This window comes from Scyliorhinus canicula, chromosome 3 (genome assembly GCF_902713615.1).
Source record: "Scyliorhinus canicula chromosome 3, sScyCan1.1, whole genome shotgun sequence".
Taxonomy (NCBI): Eukaryota; Metazoa; Chordata; class Chondrichthyes; order Carcharhiniformes; family Scyliorhinidae; genus Scyliorhinus; species Scyliorhinus canicula.
Window position 1 is genome coordinate 277,185,813 of NC_052148.1, and position 17,075 is coordinate 277,202,887.

The 17,075-nt window shown below is 48.9% G+C and overlaps 1 protein-coding gene across 1 annotated transcript in view; it reads left to right on the forward strand.

Annotated features, from left to right (window-relative positions):
- Nucleotides 1-17,075, forward strand: part of arl9 (ADP-ribosylation factor-like 9) — a 36,488-nt gene continuing 19,413 nt past the window's right edge. Inside the window, exon 1 of the mRNA XM_038792915.1 lies at nucleotides 1-189. Within this exon, the coding sequence (XP_038648843.1) occupies nucleotides 70-189 (120 nt within the window). The 5' untranslated portion in view covers nucleotides 1-69. The remainder of the gene's footprint in view (nucleotides 190-17,075) is intronic.

Below are 17,075 nucleotides of genomic sequence, written 5' to 3' on the forward strand. Positions count from 1 at the left end.
AATGGCCCCTCCCCCAGCCCCGCCCCCCCAGGCGCTGACCCGGATCCGGATGTGGGGGTCGGGGTCCCGATGCTGGAGCAGGTTTACCGGGTCGGGGTGCTCGGAGTGGCCGTCGCGCTGGTCGGCAGCATCATTTATGCCGCCTGGGACCAACTGTTCGGCGGCCAAAGGCCGGCGCTGGAAGCGGAGGTGAGGCCCGGCCGGGGGGGGGGGGGTTGGGTGGGGTGCGGTAGTGTGGGGGGGTTGGGTGCGGTAGTGTGGGGGGGTTGGGTGCGGTAGTGTGGGGGGGTTGGGAAGGGGTTGGGTGTTTGGGGGAGGGGTGGTTGTTTGGGGGGGGGGTGGGGTGCGGTAGTAAGGGGGGTGGGGGGGTTGGGAAGGGGGTGGGTGTTTGGTGGGGTGCGGTAGTAAGGGGGTGGAGGGGTTGGGAAGGGGGTGGGTGTTTGGGGGGGGGTGGGGTGCGGTAGTGTGGGGGGGTTGGGAAGGGGTTGGGTGTTTGGGGGAGGGGTGGGGTGCGGTAGTAAGGGGGTTGGGAAGGGGGTGGGTGTTTGGTGGGGTGCGGTAGTAAGGGGGGTGGAGGGGTTGGGAAGGGGGTGGGTGTTTGGGGGGGGTGTGGGGTGCAGTGGTAAGGGGGGTGGGGGTGGGTGGATATGAATGGATATTTTTTCATCGTATTCGCCGATTGGTTGGTGTTTGTGGAAAGAAGCGGGAACGACAGTCCTTTGAGTCTCACTGTTGTGATCAGGAAACTATTAGAAATAATAGAATCCCTACAGTGCAAAAAGAGGCCATTCGGCCCATTCAGACTGGGCGGAAACGCACGCCGACATTGGATAATGTGCAAACTCCACACAGACAATCGTTCAGGGTCCCTGGTGCTAAGGTCGCCGTGCTGACCATGAAAAAAATTAATTTACATTTGGAGAGTCATGGTTTGATCAGGAATGGTCAGCCTCACTTCCGGTGCCAACTATGAAGCAGTAAGTCGCACATTTGGTGGCTCCCACTCGGGTCGGACATTTGGACAGTTTCCCCCAATCTTCTACCGGACTTGAATTGAAAAATTGATGACAGAGGCAATTGTACTGAATTCCCACATCGGTGCATGGAGAGAAGGACTAGAAGTGTTCGTAAAGGCAGAAACAGAAAGACAGAGAAGGCTTGGGTTGAAGCTGCAGCGGGAGACAGCATGGCGGAGGACCGGACCTCTGGCTTGTTGACCCAGTGGTCAACGGAGCAGCTGATGCAAGTTATTCAGGAAGGCTTCGCTAAGCAGAAACGGGACTGCTTGGACCCGATAAAAGAGTCAATTGAGCGGCTGGAGCGTACATTAGATGCCCAAGATCAGAAAATGCAGAAGGTAGAGAAGGTGCTGGCTCAGCAGGAGGAACATCAAACTGTGATGGAGTTGGAGGTGGGGATGCTGAGAGACCAGCAGAAGAAGCTCCTGGAGAACGGGGAGGATCTAGCGAATAGGTCCCGCCGGCAGAACATGAGAATCGTTGGACTCCCGGAGGGGTCTGAAGCAGCGGACGCTGGGGCATACATAGCAGATGGGCGGAATTCTCCGCTCCCGCGCGGCATTGGGAAGGCCGTTGTGAACTCGGCCGAGTTTCACGACGGCCTCGGAGGCCGCTCCTCGCACCCTATTCACCCCCCACCCCCTGAGGGGGCTAGGAACGGCGCTCCGTAAATCTCGGCCGCCGGACCATGACACTTGCATCAAGGTGGTGCGCCGAGAATGTCGCGACGGCGGCGCCTAAGTGACGTCAGCCACGCATGCGCAGGTTGGCCGGCTCCAACCCGCGCATGCGTGGTTACCATCTTCCCCTCCGTTGCCCCGCAAGACGTGGTGGCTTGATCTTGCGGGGCGGCGGAGGGAAAAGAGTGCGTCGCTTGGAGACGCCGGCCCGACAATCGGTGGGCACCGATCGCGGGCCAGTCCCCTCCCGAGCACGGCCGTGGTGCACACTCCCCTCTCCGCCCCCCACAAGCCACAAACTAAGATTTGGCGCCATGTTCACGACGGCAGCGACCAGGTGTGGTTGCCGCCGGCGTGAACAGGTCGGGAACGTCATGCTGCTCTGCCCATCCGGGCCGGAGAATCGCTGGTTGCCATGAAAAACGGCGAGCGGCGATTCTGCGAGTGGGGGCTGGGAGAATCGCGGGGGGGGGGGTGCCAGGGTCGCGTGTTGTGAGTCGCCCGGCCCTCCCGCGGTTCTCCCACCCGGCGGGGGGAGCGGAGAATCGTACCCGATATGTTTGAGAAGCTGCTGAGGGATGGGGTTTGGAGGTAGACAGAGCTCATGGAGCAAGGAAGCCGCGAATGGGAGACCCCCCGAGGGCAATGGTGGTGAGATTCCACAGGTACTTGGATAAGGAGCGCATTCTACAGTGGGCCGAGCAGACACGGAGCTGTAAATGGGACAACAGTATCCTGCGGATCTACCAAGATCTGAGTGCGGAGGTGGCCAGGAGAAGAGCGGGCTTTAATCAGATCAGGTCAACCCTTAGGTTGAGTAGACTGGGACTGTACTCATTGGAATTTAGAAGGATGAGGGGGGATCTTATAGAAACATATAAAATTATGAAGGGAATAGATAGTGTAGAAGTCAGGTATTTCAAATACACATAATATAGGTAAAAAGCTGCTTAAAGCATAAATATTAATTCCCAGTTTTAAAATGATAGAAACATATAATTTCCAAACTCAGTCATGAGTTTGCAAAACACAGAAGTCTGATATGAACTTTACATTTTTCCAAGGACAAGGGTTGAATCCATGGCAACGAGGAATAAGAATGAGCAATTGCACGATTCTCACACCGTTTGAGATTAGGGTGAATTACATTCCATGATTATGCGAGCTGAAACATTTTAGACTGTGTTGCCTTGTACTTAATAAATGGACAGTTAAAACATCGAATCAAATATAATATATATATATATATTTGATTCCAACATTCTCATTGAAACAATCTTCTAAAAGACAGTTTGAATTATATTTTCGGAATTATGCCTAGCACTTTTCCAGGAGCACATCCGGAGTGAGACTCATCCAGAGTGGGGATTGAAACTTGGTAATTTGGTGCAGTGAGGTAAATCAGCAAAGGTAAGTGGAAAATCTAATTCTGCTGTTTTTCAGTTAAAAGTGCAGTGTGGAGCTTAGTGTCTGATTTGTTGAAGCTGCCCCCACCCTAATTGCTGAGAGACAGTTATCTGTCAATCACCTGAGGCCTGTTTCGGGGCACAATGTATTCTTCTCTTTGAAGTTAAGGTATTTTTTGAGTCATCGGTTAGCTGAGGTCTGTATAAAAGACAGACAGCGCACACAGTAAGATAGCATTTTTCCAGGAGACACATCCGGAGTGAGACTCATCCAGAGTGGGGATTGAAACTTGGTAATTTGGTGCAGTGAGGTAATTCGGTGCAGAGTGTGAGGAGGTGCTTTTTAACCCTGGTAAGTGACTGGTAAGTAGTCTCTCTTTTTCTTTTCATTGTCTAATTTATTTATTTTTATTTTGAAATTCTAGTTGTTTAAGTTTACCAAGGGTTTAAGACATGGCAGGAGATCCCAGACCCGTGTCATGCTCCTCGTGTGCGATGTGGGAGCTCAGGGACACGTCCACTGTCCCTGGCTCCTTCACGTGCAAGAAGTGTGTTCAGTTGCAGCTCTTGTTAGACCGCTTGACGGCTCTGGAGCTGCGGATGAACTCACTTTGGAGCATCCGCGATGCTGAGGAGGTCGTGGATAGCACGTTTAGTGAGTTGGTCACACCGCAGGTGAAGGTTACTGAGGGAGATAGAAAATGGGTGACCAAAAGACAGAGCAAGAGTAGGAAGGCAGTGCAGGTGTCCCCTGCGGTCATCTCTCTGCAAAACAGATATACCGCTTTGGATACTGTTGAGGGAGATGGCTCACCAGGGGAAGGCAGCAGCAGCCAGGTTCATGGCACCGTGGCTGGCTCTGCTGCACAGCAGGAAGAAAAATGGCAGGGCTATAGTGATAGGGGACTCGATCGTAAGGGGAATAGACAGGCGGTTCTGTGGACGCAATCGAGACTCCAGGATGGTATGTTGCCTCCCTGGTGCAAGGGTCAAGGATGTCTCAGAGCGGCTGCAGGACATTCTGGGGGGGGGGGGGGGGGGGGGGGAAGGGGAGGGTGAACAGCCAGCTGTCGTGGTGCACATAGGCACCAACGATATAGGTAAAAAACGGGATGAGGTCCTACAAGCGGAATTCAGGGAGTTAGGAGTTAAACTAAAAAGTAGGACCTCAAAGGTAGTAATCTCAGGATTGCTACCAGTGCCACGAGCTAGTCAGAGTAGGAATGTCAGGATAGATAGGATGAATGCGTGGCTTGAGAGATGGTGCAAGAGGGAGGGATTCAAATTCCTGGGGCATTGGGACCGGTTCTGGGGGAGGTGGGACCAGTACAAACCGGACGGTCTGCACCTGGGCAGGACTGGAACCGATGTCCTAGGGGGGGTGTTTTCTAGAACTGTTGGGGAGGGTTTAAACTAATGTGGCAGGGGGATGGGAACCGATGCAGGAAGTTGGAAGGTAGTAAAACAGGGACAGAAGCAAAAGGAAGTAAGGGGAAAAATGCAAGGCAGAGAAGACATAGTCAAAAATCTAAAAGGGCGACAGTACAAGGTACAGTGACTGAGGGGAGCTCAGTGAATAGGCCCAGTAATAACAAAAGGAATAAAACTGGAGATGTAAAGATTCAAAACAGAGGTAAAAAAACCAACATAAGTGTACTTTACCTGAATGCTCGTAGTATTCGGAATAAAGTAAATGGGTTGATGGCACAAATCATCGTAAATGACTATGATTTAGTGGCCATTACTGAAACATGGTTAAAGGATGGTCACGACTGGGAGTTAAATATCCGAGGGTATCAAACTATTCGGAAGGACAGAGTGGATGGTAAGGGAGGTGGTGTTGCTCTGTTATTTAAGGATGACATCCGGGCAATAGTAAGGGATGACATCGGTGCTATGGAGGATAAGGTTGAATCCATTTGGGTGGAAATCAGGAATAGTAAGGCGAAAAAGTCACTGATAGGAGTAGTCTATCGGCCACCAAATAGTAACGATATGATGGGGCAGGCAATAAACAAAGAAATAACTGATGCATGTAGAAATGGTAGAGCAGTTATCATGGGGGATTTTAATCTACATGTCGATTGGTTTAACCAGGTCGGTCAAAGCAACCTTGAGGAGGAGTTTATAGAATGTATCCGCGATAGTTTCCTAGAACAGTATGTAATGGAACCTACGAGGGAACAAGCGGTCCTAGATCTTGTCCTGTGTAATGAGACGGGATTGATTCATGATCTCATAGTTAGGGATCCTCTCGGAAGGAGCGATCACAATATGGTGGAATTTAAAATACAGATGGAGGGTGAGAAAGTAAAATCAAATACTAGTGTTTTGTGTTTAAACAAAGGAGATTACAAGGGGATGAGAGAAGAACTAGCTAAGGTAGACTGGGAGCAAAGACTTTATGGTGGAACAGTTGAGGAACAGTGGAGAACCTTCCAAGCGATTTTTCACTGTGCTCAGCAAAGGTTTATACCAACAAAAAGGAAGGACGGAAGAAAGAGGGAAAATCGACCGTGGATATCTAAGGAAATAAGGGAGAGTATCAAATTGAAGGAAAAAGCATATAAAGTGGCAAAGATTGCTGGGAGATTAGAGGACTGGGAAATCTTTAGGGGGCAACAGAAAGCTACTAAAAAAGCTATAAAGAAGAGTAAGATAGAGTATGAGAGTAAACTTGCTCAGAATATAAAAACAGACAGTAAAGGTTTTTACAAATATATAAGACAAAAAAGAGTGGCTAAGGTAAATATTGGTCCTTTAGAGGATGAGAAGGGAGTTTTAATAATGGGAAATGAGGAAATGGCTGAGGAACTGAACAGGTTTTTTGGGTCGGTCTTCACAGTGGAAGACACAAATAACATGCCAGCGACTGATAGAAATGAGGCTTTGACAGGTGAGGACCTTGAGAGGATTGTTATCACTAAGGAGGGAGTGATGGGCAAGCTAATGGGGCTAAAGGTAGACAAGTCTGGCCCTGATGGAATGCATCCCAGAGTGTTAAAAGAGATGGCTAGGGAAATTGCAGATGCACTAGTGATAATTTACCGAAATTCACTAGACTCTGGGGTGGTCCCGGTGGATTGGAAATTAGCAAAAGTGACGCCACTGTTTAAAAAAGGAGGTAGGCAGAAAGCAGGAAATTATAGGCCAGTGAGCTTAACTTCGGTAATAGGGAAGATGCTGGAATCTATCATCAAGGAAGAAATAGCGAGGCATCTGGATAGAAATTGTCCCATTGGGCAGACGCAGCATGGGTTCGTAAAGGGCAGGTCATGCCTAACTAATTTAGTGGAATTTTTTGAGGACATTACCAGTGCAGTTGATAACGGGGAGCCGATGGATGTGATATATCTGGATTTCCAGAAAGCCTTTGACAAGGTGCCACACAAAAGGTTGCTGCATAAGATAAAGATGCATGGCATTAAGGGTAAAGTAGTAGCATGGATAGAGGATTGGTTAATTAATAGAAAGCAAAGAGTTGGGATAAATGGGTGTTTCTCTGGTTGGCAATCGGTAGCTAGTGGTGTCCCTCAGGGACCCGTGTTGGGCCCACAATTGTTCACAATTTACATAGATGATTTGGAGTTGGGGACCAAGGGCAATGTGTCCAAGTTTGCAGATGACACTAAGATGAGTGGTAAAGCGAAAAGTGCAGAGGATACTGGAAGTCTGCAGAGGGATTTGGATAGGTTAAGTGAATGGGCTAGGGTCTGGCAGATGGAATATAATGTTGACAAATGTGAGGTTATCCATTTTGGTAGGAATAATAGCAAACGGGATTATTATTTAAACGATAAAATATTAAAGCATTCCGCTGTTCAGAGAGACTTGGGTGTGCTGGTGCATGAGTCACAGAATGTTGGTTTACAAGTGCAACAGGTGATTAAGAAGGCAAATGGAATTTTGTCCTTCATTGCTAGAGGGATGGAGTTTAAGACTAGGGAGGTTATGTTGCAATTGTATAAGGTGTTAGTGCGGCCACACCTGGAGTATTATGTTCAGTTTTGGTCTCCTTACTTGAGAAAGGACGTACTGGCGCTGGAGGGTGTGCAGAGGAGATTCACTAGGTTAATCCCAGAGCTGAAGGGGTTGGATTATGAGGAGAGGTTGAGTAGACTGGGACTGTACTCGTTGGAATTTAGAAGGATGAGGGAGGATCTTATAGAAACATTTAAAATTATGAAGGGAATAGATAGGATAGATGTGGGCAGGTTGTTTCCACTGGCGGGTGACAGCAGAACTAGGGGACATAGCCTCAAAATAAGGGGAAGTAGATTTAGGACTGAGTTTAGGAGGAACTTCTTCACCCAAAGGGTTGTGAATCTATGGAATTCCTTGCCCAGTGAAGCAGTTGAGGCTCCTTCATTACATGTTTTTAAGGTAAAGATAGATAGTTTTTTGAAGAATAAAGGGATTAAGAGTTATGGTGTTCGGGCCGGAAAGTGGAGCTGAGTCCACAAAAGATCAGCCATGATCTAATTGAATGGCGGAGCAGGCTCGAGGGGCCAGATGGCCTACTCCTGGTTCTTATGTTCTTATAGTATGACGAGATAACATAAGGTCTCCATTGTTGCAGCAGTGAGGTCAGCATGAGGTCTCCATTGTGGCAATAGGTAGGTCAGCATTCGGTCAGTTTTTGCTGGTTTTGATAAGGACAATATTGCATTCTTTACATAGTGAAGATGGACAGCTTGCTATCAAATCAAATGTGTTTGAGTCTAACCCAAACCAATTAGGATTATATTGGGGTGTGATCGGATCGTTTAAGACAGATATGAAATAGTATATCCATGGACGATTTGGCCACCATTTTGAGGAGAGAAAAGAAAGAAAAAGAGAGGAAGAGAAGAAGAAAGAGAAGAGAGAAAGACAGAGAGGAAAAGGAGAGAGACAGAGAGAGAAAGAAAGTAAAGGAAGAGAATTAGAAAAAGAGTTCTGTATTCATATTTCATTTTCAGACTTTGACTTCAGACTTTGACTTTTAAAGTTGTGTTCGGGCTATTGTCTCAGAAGATAATTCCTGTGATTCTTTGAAGAAAATCAAATTGTCTACAAACTACCTTTTAAATGATTTTCATGTTGTAACCAATGAACTCCAAATAAAACAATTCTTATTTGCACCTGACAAGTTTTTAACTTGAATTTCTACTGAGTTTCAGCAATGTACAAGAACAACCGGTAACCCTGAATTGAATAAACTTCATAATCCTAAGATCCTTCAACTTAAGATCCTTCAGATAGGATAGATGCGGGCAGGGTGTTTCCACTGGCGGGTGAAAGCAGAACTAGGGGACATAGTCTCAAAATAAGGGGAAGTAGATTTAGGACTGAGTTTAGGAGGAACTTCTTCACCCAAAGGGTTGTGAATCTATGGAATTCCTTGCCCAGTGAAGCAGTTGAGGCTCCTTCATTACATGTTTTTAAGGTAAAGATAGATAGTTTTTTGAAGAATAAAGGGATTAAGGGTTATGGTGTTCGGGCCGGAAAGTGGAGCTGAGTCCACAAAAGATCAGCCATGATCTCATTGAATGGCGGAGCAGGCTCGAGGGGCCAGATGGCCTACTCCTGTTCCTAGTTCTTATGTTCTTTTTAAGAAAATGTGAAGTTCGGGCTGTCCGCCCGTCTCTGGGTCACGCACAAGGAACAGCACTTTTATTTTGAGTCGCCTGAGGACTCGCTGGACTTCGCGAAAAGGAAAGGACTGGTGGTGGACTGAGAACTTTTGAACTTTGCTGCAACGTTCATGTTTATTAACAAAAAAAAGTTTTTCGTTTTTCGTTTTGTGGATGCTGTCTGTAATGGCTTCTGTATTGATTTGGGACCAGTGGCAGAGCTGAGTGAGTTAAGGTTTTCCTTTGCACTGTTGGGGGATGGAAGTGTGCTTGTTTAGATTTTGGATCTCTTACTTCATCTTTGTTAGCATTTTTTTCCCCTGTTTTTTCTGTCGGGCAATTGTGTTGCGATTGTTTGTTATTGGAATATGTATGTATGAGCGGGGCGGGTGGGGGGGGGAGGGAACATTAGGTGGGAGACTTTTCGGCGCCAGGGTTGGGGGCCACCAAGCTAGCTGGGCGGGCTAGCTCACGGAAGTGGTGGACTGAGAACTTTTGAACTTTGCTGCAACGTTCATGTTTTTTAACAACCCCCCCCCCCCCCCCCCCCCCCCCCCCCCCCCCCGGGTTTGGGGAAGGGGGTGCATATGTTAGGCGTATTAAAGGGGTTGAGTTACATTGTGTTGTTACTAGGGGGCGGGGGAGTAAATGTTCTGCTGACAAGGGAGGGACTTGTGCTAAGGGACAGAGAGGAGGTTGGGGCGGAGGCTGCCTGGGAGCGGGCGGTGGAGGCGCGGAGCATGGGCTGGAGGCGTGCCTAAAAATGGGGATGGCTGATCGGCGAAGGGTGGGGGGGGGGGGGGGGCAGCATTGAGCCCCCCAACTAGGCTGATCACCTGGAAAGTTTGAGGGCTAAATGGGCCGGTCAAGAGGGCACGTGTGTTCGTGCATTTGAGGGGACTGAGGCGGAAGTGGTAATGTTGCAGGAGACTCACCTCAGAGTAACTGGCCAGATTAGACTGAGGAAAGGCTGGGTCAGTCAGGTCTTTTACTCGGGACTAGATTCAAGACTAGAGGGGTCGTGATCCTGATCAATAAGCGGGTGGTGTTTGAAGTGGGTAGAATTGTCTCGGATGTGGGAGGTCGGTACATTATGGTCAGTGGGAAACTGGAGGGGGTTTAGGTGGTATTAGTAAATGTGTATGCGCCAAATTGTGATGATGTGGAGTTTATAAAGAGGATGCTGGGGAAGATACTGGACCTGGACTCGCACAGGTTGGTCATGGGAGGGGACTTCAACACAGTTATGTACCCTAGCTTGGACCGGTCAAGCTCGAAAACAGGCAGGGTGCCAGCAATGGCAAAGGAACTAAAAGGATTAATGGAGCAGATTGGGGGGGGGGGGGAGAGAGCTGGATCCATGGAGATTTGGGCAGCCGAGGGTGAAAGAGTTCTCCTTCTACTCACTCATGCATAAAGTTTACTCCCAGATTGATTTCTTTATTCTAAGCAGGGCTTTACTGACGGGGGTGGTGGGCACGGGGTACTCGGCGATCACAATCTCAGACCATGCCCGGCACTGGGTTGACCTGCAGGTTAGTAAAAACAGTAACCAGTGCCCGCACTGGAGGTTAGATGTGGGACTTTTGGCTGACAAAGGGATGTGATGTGGCTGAGGAAATGTATTCAGAGCTACCTGCAGGTCAACGACACGGGGGAAATTTCAGCAGCGATGGTCTGGGAAGCACTGAAAGTGGTGGTCAGAGGGGAGCTGATCTCGAAACGGGCCCATAGGGAGAAGGTAGACAGGGCAGAGATGGACCGACTGGTTAAGGATATACTACAGGTCGACAGGAGGTATGCGGAGACCCCAGAGGCAGGGCTTTTAAGGGAATGGCAGAGGTTACAGGCAGAGTTTAGCTTGCTGATCACAGGGAGGGTGGTGGAGCGGCTGCGAAAGGCGAGGGAGGCGATCTATGAGCATGGAGAGAAGGCCAGCAGAATGCTTGCACAGCAGCTTAGAAAGAGGGAGGCAGCCAGGCAGATAGGGAAAGTAAAAGACGGAGACGGGAACCTGGTTGGAGACTCAGCAGAGGTGAATAAGGTGTTTAAGGAGTTTTATAGTTGGCTAAACTGTTTCATTAATGAAGCGAGGCTTCATTAAAGAGCGGAGAGAGACAGGGGCGAGGCTTCATTAAAGAGCGGAGAGACAGGGGCGAGGCTTCATTAAAGAGCTTGGAGAGACGGGTGAGGCTTCATTAAAGAGCGGAGAGACGGGGCGAGACTTCATTAAAGAGCGGAGAGACGGGGCGAGGCTTCATTAAAGAGCGGAGAGACAGGGGCGGCGAGACTTCATTAAAGAGCGGAGAGACAGGGGCGAGGCTTCATTAAAGAGCGCGGAGAGACAGGGGCGAGGCTTCATTAAAGAGCGCGGAGAGACGGGCGAGGCTTCATTAAAGAGAGCGGAGAGACGGGGCGAGGTTTCACTAAAGAGCGAAGAGACGGGGCGAGACTTCATTAAAGAGCGGAGAGACAGGGGTGAGACTTTGTTAAAGAGCCAGGGGCTCTTTATGAGCAGGTAAGTGCTATATTATATTATTTTTTATTTATTTTATATTTGTTAACCAGAACTTGGTTGGAACTTAGAGGGATAGCAGGGAAGGCAGTGCAATGTTCCTCCTGCAGGATGTTTGAGGTGAGGGATGCCGTAAGTGTCCCTGCTGATTTTACCTGCAGGAAGTGCAGCCATCTCCAGCTCCTCCAAGACCGAGTTAGGGAACTGGAGCTGGAGTTGGATGAACTTCGGATCATTCGGGAGGCAGAGGGGGTCATAGATAGGAGCTTCAGGGAAGTAGTTACACCAAAGACTGGAGATAGATGGGTAACTGTAAGAGGGACTGGGAAGAAGCAGTCAGTGCAGGGACCCCCTGCGGTCGTTCCCCTGAGTAACAAGTATACCGTTTTGAATACTTGTGGGGGGGACGACTTACCGGGGTAAGCCATGGGGTACGGGCCTCTGGCACGGAGTCTGTCCCTGTTGCTCAGAAGGGAAGGGGGGAGAGGAGCAGAGCATTAGTAATTGGGGACTCAATAGTCAGGGGCACAGAAAGGAGATTTTGTGGGAGCGAGAGAAACTCACGTTTGGTATGTTGCCTCCCAGGTGCAAGGGTACGTGATGTCTCGGATCGTGTTTTCCGGGTCCTTAAGGGGGAGGGGGAGCAGCCCCAAGTCGTAGTCCACATTGGCACTAATGACATAGGTAGGAAAGGGGACAAGGATGTCAGGCAGGCCTTTAGGGAGCTCGGATGGAAGCTCAGAGCGAGAACAAACAGAGTTGTTATCTCTGGGTTGTTGCCCGTGCCACGTGATAGTGAGACGAGGAATAGGGAGAGAGAGCAATTAAACACGTGGCTACAGGGATGGTGCAGGCGGGAGGGATTCAGATTTCTGGATAACTGGGGCTCTTTCTGGGGAAGGTGGGACCTCTATAGACAGGATGGTCTACATCTGGACCTGAGGGGCACCAATATCCTGGGGGGGAGATTTGTTAGTGCTCTTTGGGGGGGTTTAAACTAATTCAGCAGGGGCATGGGAACCTGGATTGTAGTTTTGGGGTACGGGAGATTGAGAGTATAGAGGTCAGGAGCATAGATTTGACTTCGCAGGAGGGTGCCAGTGTTCAGGTAGGTGGTTTGAAGTGTGTCTACTTCAATGCCAGAAGTATACGAAATAAGGTAGGGGAACTGGCAGCATGGGTTGGTACCTGGGACTTCGACGTTGTGGCCATTTCAGAGACATGGATAGAGCAGGGACAGGAATGGTTGCTGCAGGTTCCGGGGTTTAGGTGTTTTAGTAAGCTCAGAGAAGGGGGCAAAAGAGGGAGAGGCGTGGCGCTGCTAGTCAAGGACAGTATTACGGTGGCGGAAAGGATGCTAGATGGGGACTCTTCTTCCGAGGTAGTATGGGCTGAGGTTAGAAACAGGAAAGAAGAGATCACCCTGTTGGGAGTTTTCTATAGGCCACCTAATAGTTCTAGGGATGTAGAGGAAAGGATGGCGAAGATGATTCTGGAAAAGAGCGAAAGTAACAGGGTAGTTGTTATGGGAGACTTTAACTTTCCAAATATTGACTGGAAAAGATATAGTTCGAGTACATTAGATGGGTCGTTCTTTGTACAATGTGTGCAGGAGGGTTTCCTGACACAATATGTTGACAGGCCAACAAGAGGCGAGGCCACATTGGATTTGGTTTTGGGTAATGAACCAGGACAGGTGTTAGATCTGGAGGTAGGTGAGCACTTTGGAGACAGTGACCACAATTCGGTGACCTTTACGTTAGTGATGGAAAGGGATAAGTATACCCCGCAGGGCAAGAGTTATAGCTGGGGGAAGGGCAATTATGATGCCATTAGACATGATTTAGGATGTGTAGGTTGGAGAAGTAGGCTGCAAGGGTTGGGCACACTGGATATGTGGAGCTTGTTCAAGGAACAGCTATTGCGTGTTCTTGATAAGTACGTACCAGTCAGGCAGGGAGGAATGGGTAGAGCGAGGGAACCGTGGTTTACCAAAGAAGTGGAATCTCTTGTGAAGAGGAAGAAGGAGGCCTATGTGAAGATGAGGCGTGAAGTTTCAGTTGGGGCGCTTGATAGTTACAAGGAAGCGAGGAAGGATCTAAAGAGAGAGCTAAGACGAGCAAGGAGGGGACATGAGAAGTCTTTGGCAGGTAGGATCAAGGAAAACCCAAAAGCTTTCTATAGGTATGTCAGGAATAAAAGAATGACTAGGGTAAGAGTAGGGCCAGTCAAGGACAGTGGTGGGAAGTTGTGTGTGGAGGCTGAGGAGATAAGCGAGATACTAAATGAATACTTTTCGTCAGTATTCACTCAGGAAAAAGATAATGTTGTGGAGGAGAATGCTGAGACCCAGGCTATTAGAATAGATGGCATTGAGGTGCGTAGGGAAGAAGTGTTGGCAATTCTGGACAAGGTGAAAATAGATAAGTCCCCGGGGCCTGATGGGATTTATCCTAGGATTCTCTGGGAAGCCAGGGAAGAGATTGCTGAGCCTTTGGCTTTGATTTTTATGTCATCATTGGCTACAGGAATAGTGCCAGAGGATTGGAGGGTAGCAAATGTGGTCCCTTTGTTCAAGAAGGGGAGTAGAGATAACCCCGGTAACTATAGGCCGGTGAGCCTCACGTCTGTTGTGGGTACAGTCTTGGAGAGGATTATAAAAGATACGATTTATAATCATCTAGATAGGAATAATATGATTAGGGATAGTCAGCATGGTTTTGTGAAGGGTAGGTCATGCCTCACAAACCTTATCGAGTTCTTTGAGAAGGTGACTGAACAGGTAGACGAGGGTAGAGCAGTTGATGTGGTGTATATGGATTTCAGTAAAGCGCTTGATAAGGTTCCCCACGGTTGGCTATTGCAGAAAATACGGAGGCTGGGGATTGAGGGTGATTTAGAGATGTGGATCAGAAATTGGCTAGTTGAAAGAAGACAGAGGGTGGTAGTTGATGGCAAATGTTCAGAATGGAGTTCAGTTACGAGTGGTGTACCACAAGGATCTGTTCTGGGGCCGTTGCTGTTTGTCATTTTTATAAATGACCTAGAGGAGGGCACAGAAGGTTGGGTGAGTAAATTTGCAGACGACACTAAAGTCGATGGAGTTGTAGACAGTGTGGAAGGATGTTGCAGGTTACAGAGGGACATAGATAAGCTGCAGAGCTGGGCTGAGAGGTGGCAAATGGAGTTTAATGTAGAGAAGTGTGAGGTGATTCACTTTGGAAAGAAAAACAGGAATGCAGAATATTTGGCTAATGGTAAAATTCTTGGCAGTGTGGATGAGCAGAGGGATCTCGGTGTCCATGTACATAGATCCCTGAAAGTTGCCACCCAGGTTGATAGGGTTGTGAAGAAGGCCTATGGTGTGTTGGCCTTTATTGGTAGAGGGATTGTGTTCCGGAGCCATGAGGTCATGTTGCAGCTGTACAAAACTCTGGTACGGCCGCATTTGGAGTATTGCGTACAGTTCTGGTCGCCTCATTATAGGAAGGACGTGGAAGCTTTGGAACGGGTGCAGAGGAGATTTACCAGGATGTTGCCTGGTATGGAGGGAAAATCTTGTGAGGAAAGGCTGATGGACTTGAGGTTGTTCTCGTTAGAGAGAAGAAGGTTAAGAGGTGACTTAATAGAGGCATACAAAATGATCAGAGGGTTAGATAGAGAGCCTTCTCCCGCGGATGGAGGTGGCTAGCACGAGGGGACATAGCCTTAAATTGAGGGGTAATAGATATAGGACAGACGTCAGAGGTAGGTTTTTTACGCAAAGAGTGGTGAGGCCGTGGAATGCCCTACCTGCAACAGTAGTGAACTCGCCAACATTGAGGGCATTTAAAAATTTATTGGATAAGCATATGGATGATAATGGCATAGTGTAGGTTAGATGGCCTTTAGTTTTTGACTTCCCATGTCGGTGCAACATCGTGGGCCGAAGGGCCTGTACTGCGCTGTATCGTTCTATGTTCTATGTATCGGACCCAATAGAGGGGATGGAAGAAATCATGAGGATTTTAGGGGAATTTGGCCGGTTTTCAGGGTATTAGCTAAATATGGGGAAAAGTGAGATGTTTTCAGTCCAGGTGAGGGGACAGGAGAGGCGATTGGGGGAGCTGCCGTTTAGATTAGTAGGGGGAAGCTTGAGGTATCTCGGCATCCAAGCGGCAAGTTTTTTTTACACAGAGGGTAATGGGTGCCTGGAACTCGTTGCCGGAGGAGGTGGTGGAAGCAGGGATGATAGTGACATTTAAGGGGCATTTGACAAATACATGAATAGGATGGGAATAGAGGGATACGGACCGAGGAAGTGTAGAAGAATTTAGTTTAGACGGGCAGCATGGTCGGCACAGGCTTGGAGGACCGAAGGGCCTGTTCCTGTGCTGTACGTTTCTTTGTTCTTTGTTTTAGTAACTATTACTGGGCGGCGAATATAGCCATGATGAGAAAGTGGGTGGTGGGAGGAGGGTTGGCATGGGAGCGTATGGAGGCGGCTTCATGCAAGGGCATCAGTTTGGAGGCATTGATAACGGCGCCTCTGCCGTTCCCGCCGGCACGGTGCTCCTCCAGCCCGTGGTGATGGCGGCCTTGAGAGTCTGGGGGCAATGGAGGAGACATGTGGCAGCAGATGGAGCATCGGTCTGGTCCCCAACTGTAATAATCACTGGTTTGCCCCAGGAAGTATGGATAGGGGGTTCCGGATATGGCGGAGAGCAGGGATTGAGAGGATGGGGGATATGTTTATAGAGGGGAGCTTTCTGAGTATGAAGGCACTGGAGGAGAAGTTTGGGTTGGCGAGGGGAAACAAATTCAGATACCTGCAGGTGCGGGACTTCCTACGTAGACAGGTGTCAACCTTTCTGCTCCTACCGCTAAGGGGATTCAGGACAGGGTAGTTTCCAGAGGGTGGGTGGGAGAAGGGAGAGTCTCTGACATTTACAAGGAACTTATGGGGTCAAAGGAGACGCAGACCGAGGAGCTGAAGCGCAAGTGGGAGGAGGAGCTGGGAGGAGAGGTAGAGGATGGTCTATGGGCGGAGGCGTTGAGTAGAGTCAATGCGTCCACAACATGTGCCAGGCTCAGCCTGATACAATTCAAGGTCGTTCACCGGGCTCACATGACAGTGGCCTGGATGAGCAGGTTCTTTGGGGTGGAAGACAGGTGCGCAAAGTGTGCGGGACGACCAGCGAACCATGTCCACAAGTTCTGGACATGTCCGAAGCTGAGGGGATTTTGACAGGGGTTTGCACATGTCATGTCCACAGTGTTAAAAACAAGGGTGGCACTGAGTCCATTTTCGGGATGTCAGAAGATCTGGGAATCCAGGAGGAGAAATAGGCAGATGTTCTGGCCTTTGCTTCCCTGGTAGCCCGGAGACGGATACTATTAGCTTGGAGGGACTCAAAGCCCCCAAAGTCAGAGACCTGGCTATCTGACATGGCTAGCTTTCTCTGTCTGGAGAAAATAAAGTTTGCCTTGAGAGGGTCACTGTTGGGGTTCACCCGGAGGTGGCAACCGTTCGTCGACTTCTTTGCGGAAAATTAATCATCAGCAGAAGGGTGGGGGGGGGGGGGGGGGGGGGGGGGGGTTAGTATCGAGTAGGTGGTTAATAAAGGTGGGACCTGTAAGGGATGGAGACGGCTTTTGCACAATGTTTATGGATTCATGTACGTTATTTACTTTATTATTGTAATACCAACAATACCTCAATAAAATGTTTATTTTAAAAAGAATGGTCAGCGTGGCCAATTGTCAGGGGGAGGTCATGCCTAACAAATTTGATTGAAAATTTTGAGCATGTGGCCAGGTGTGTAGATGAGGGTAGTGCAGTTGATGTAGTTTACATGGAT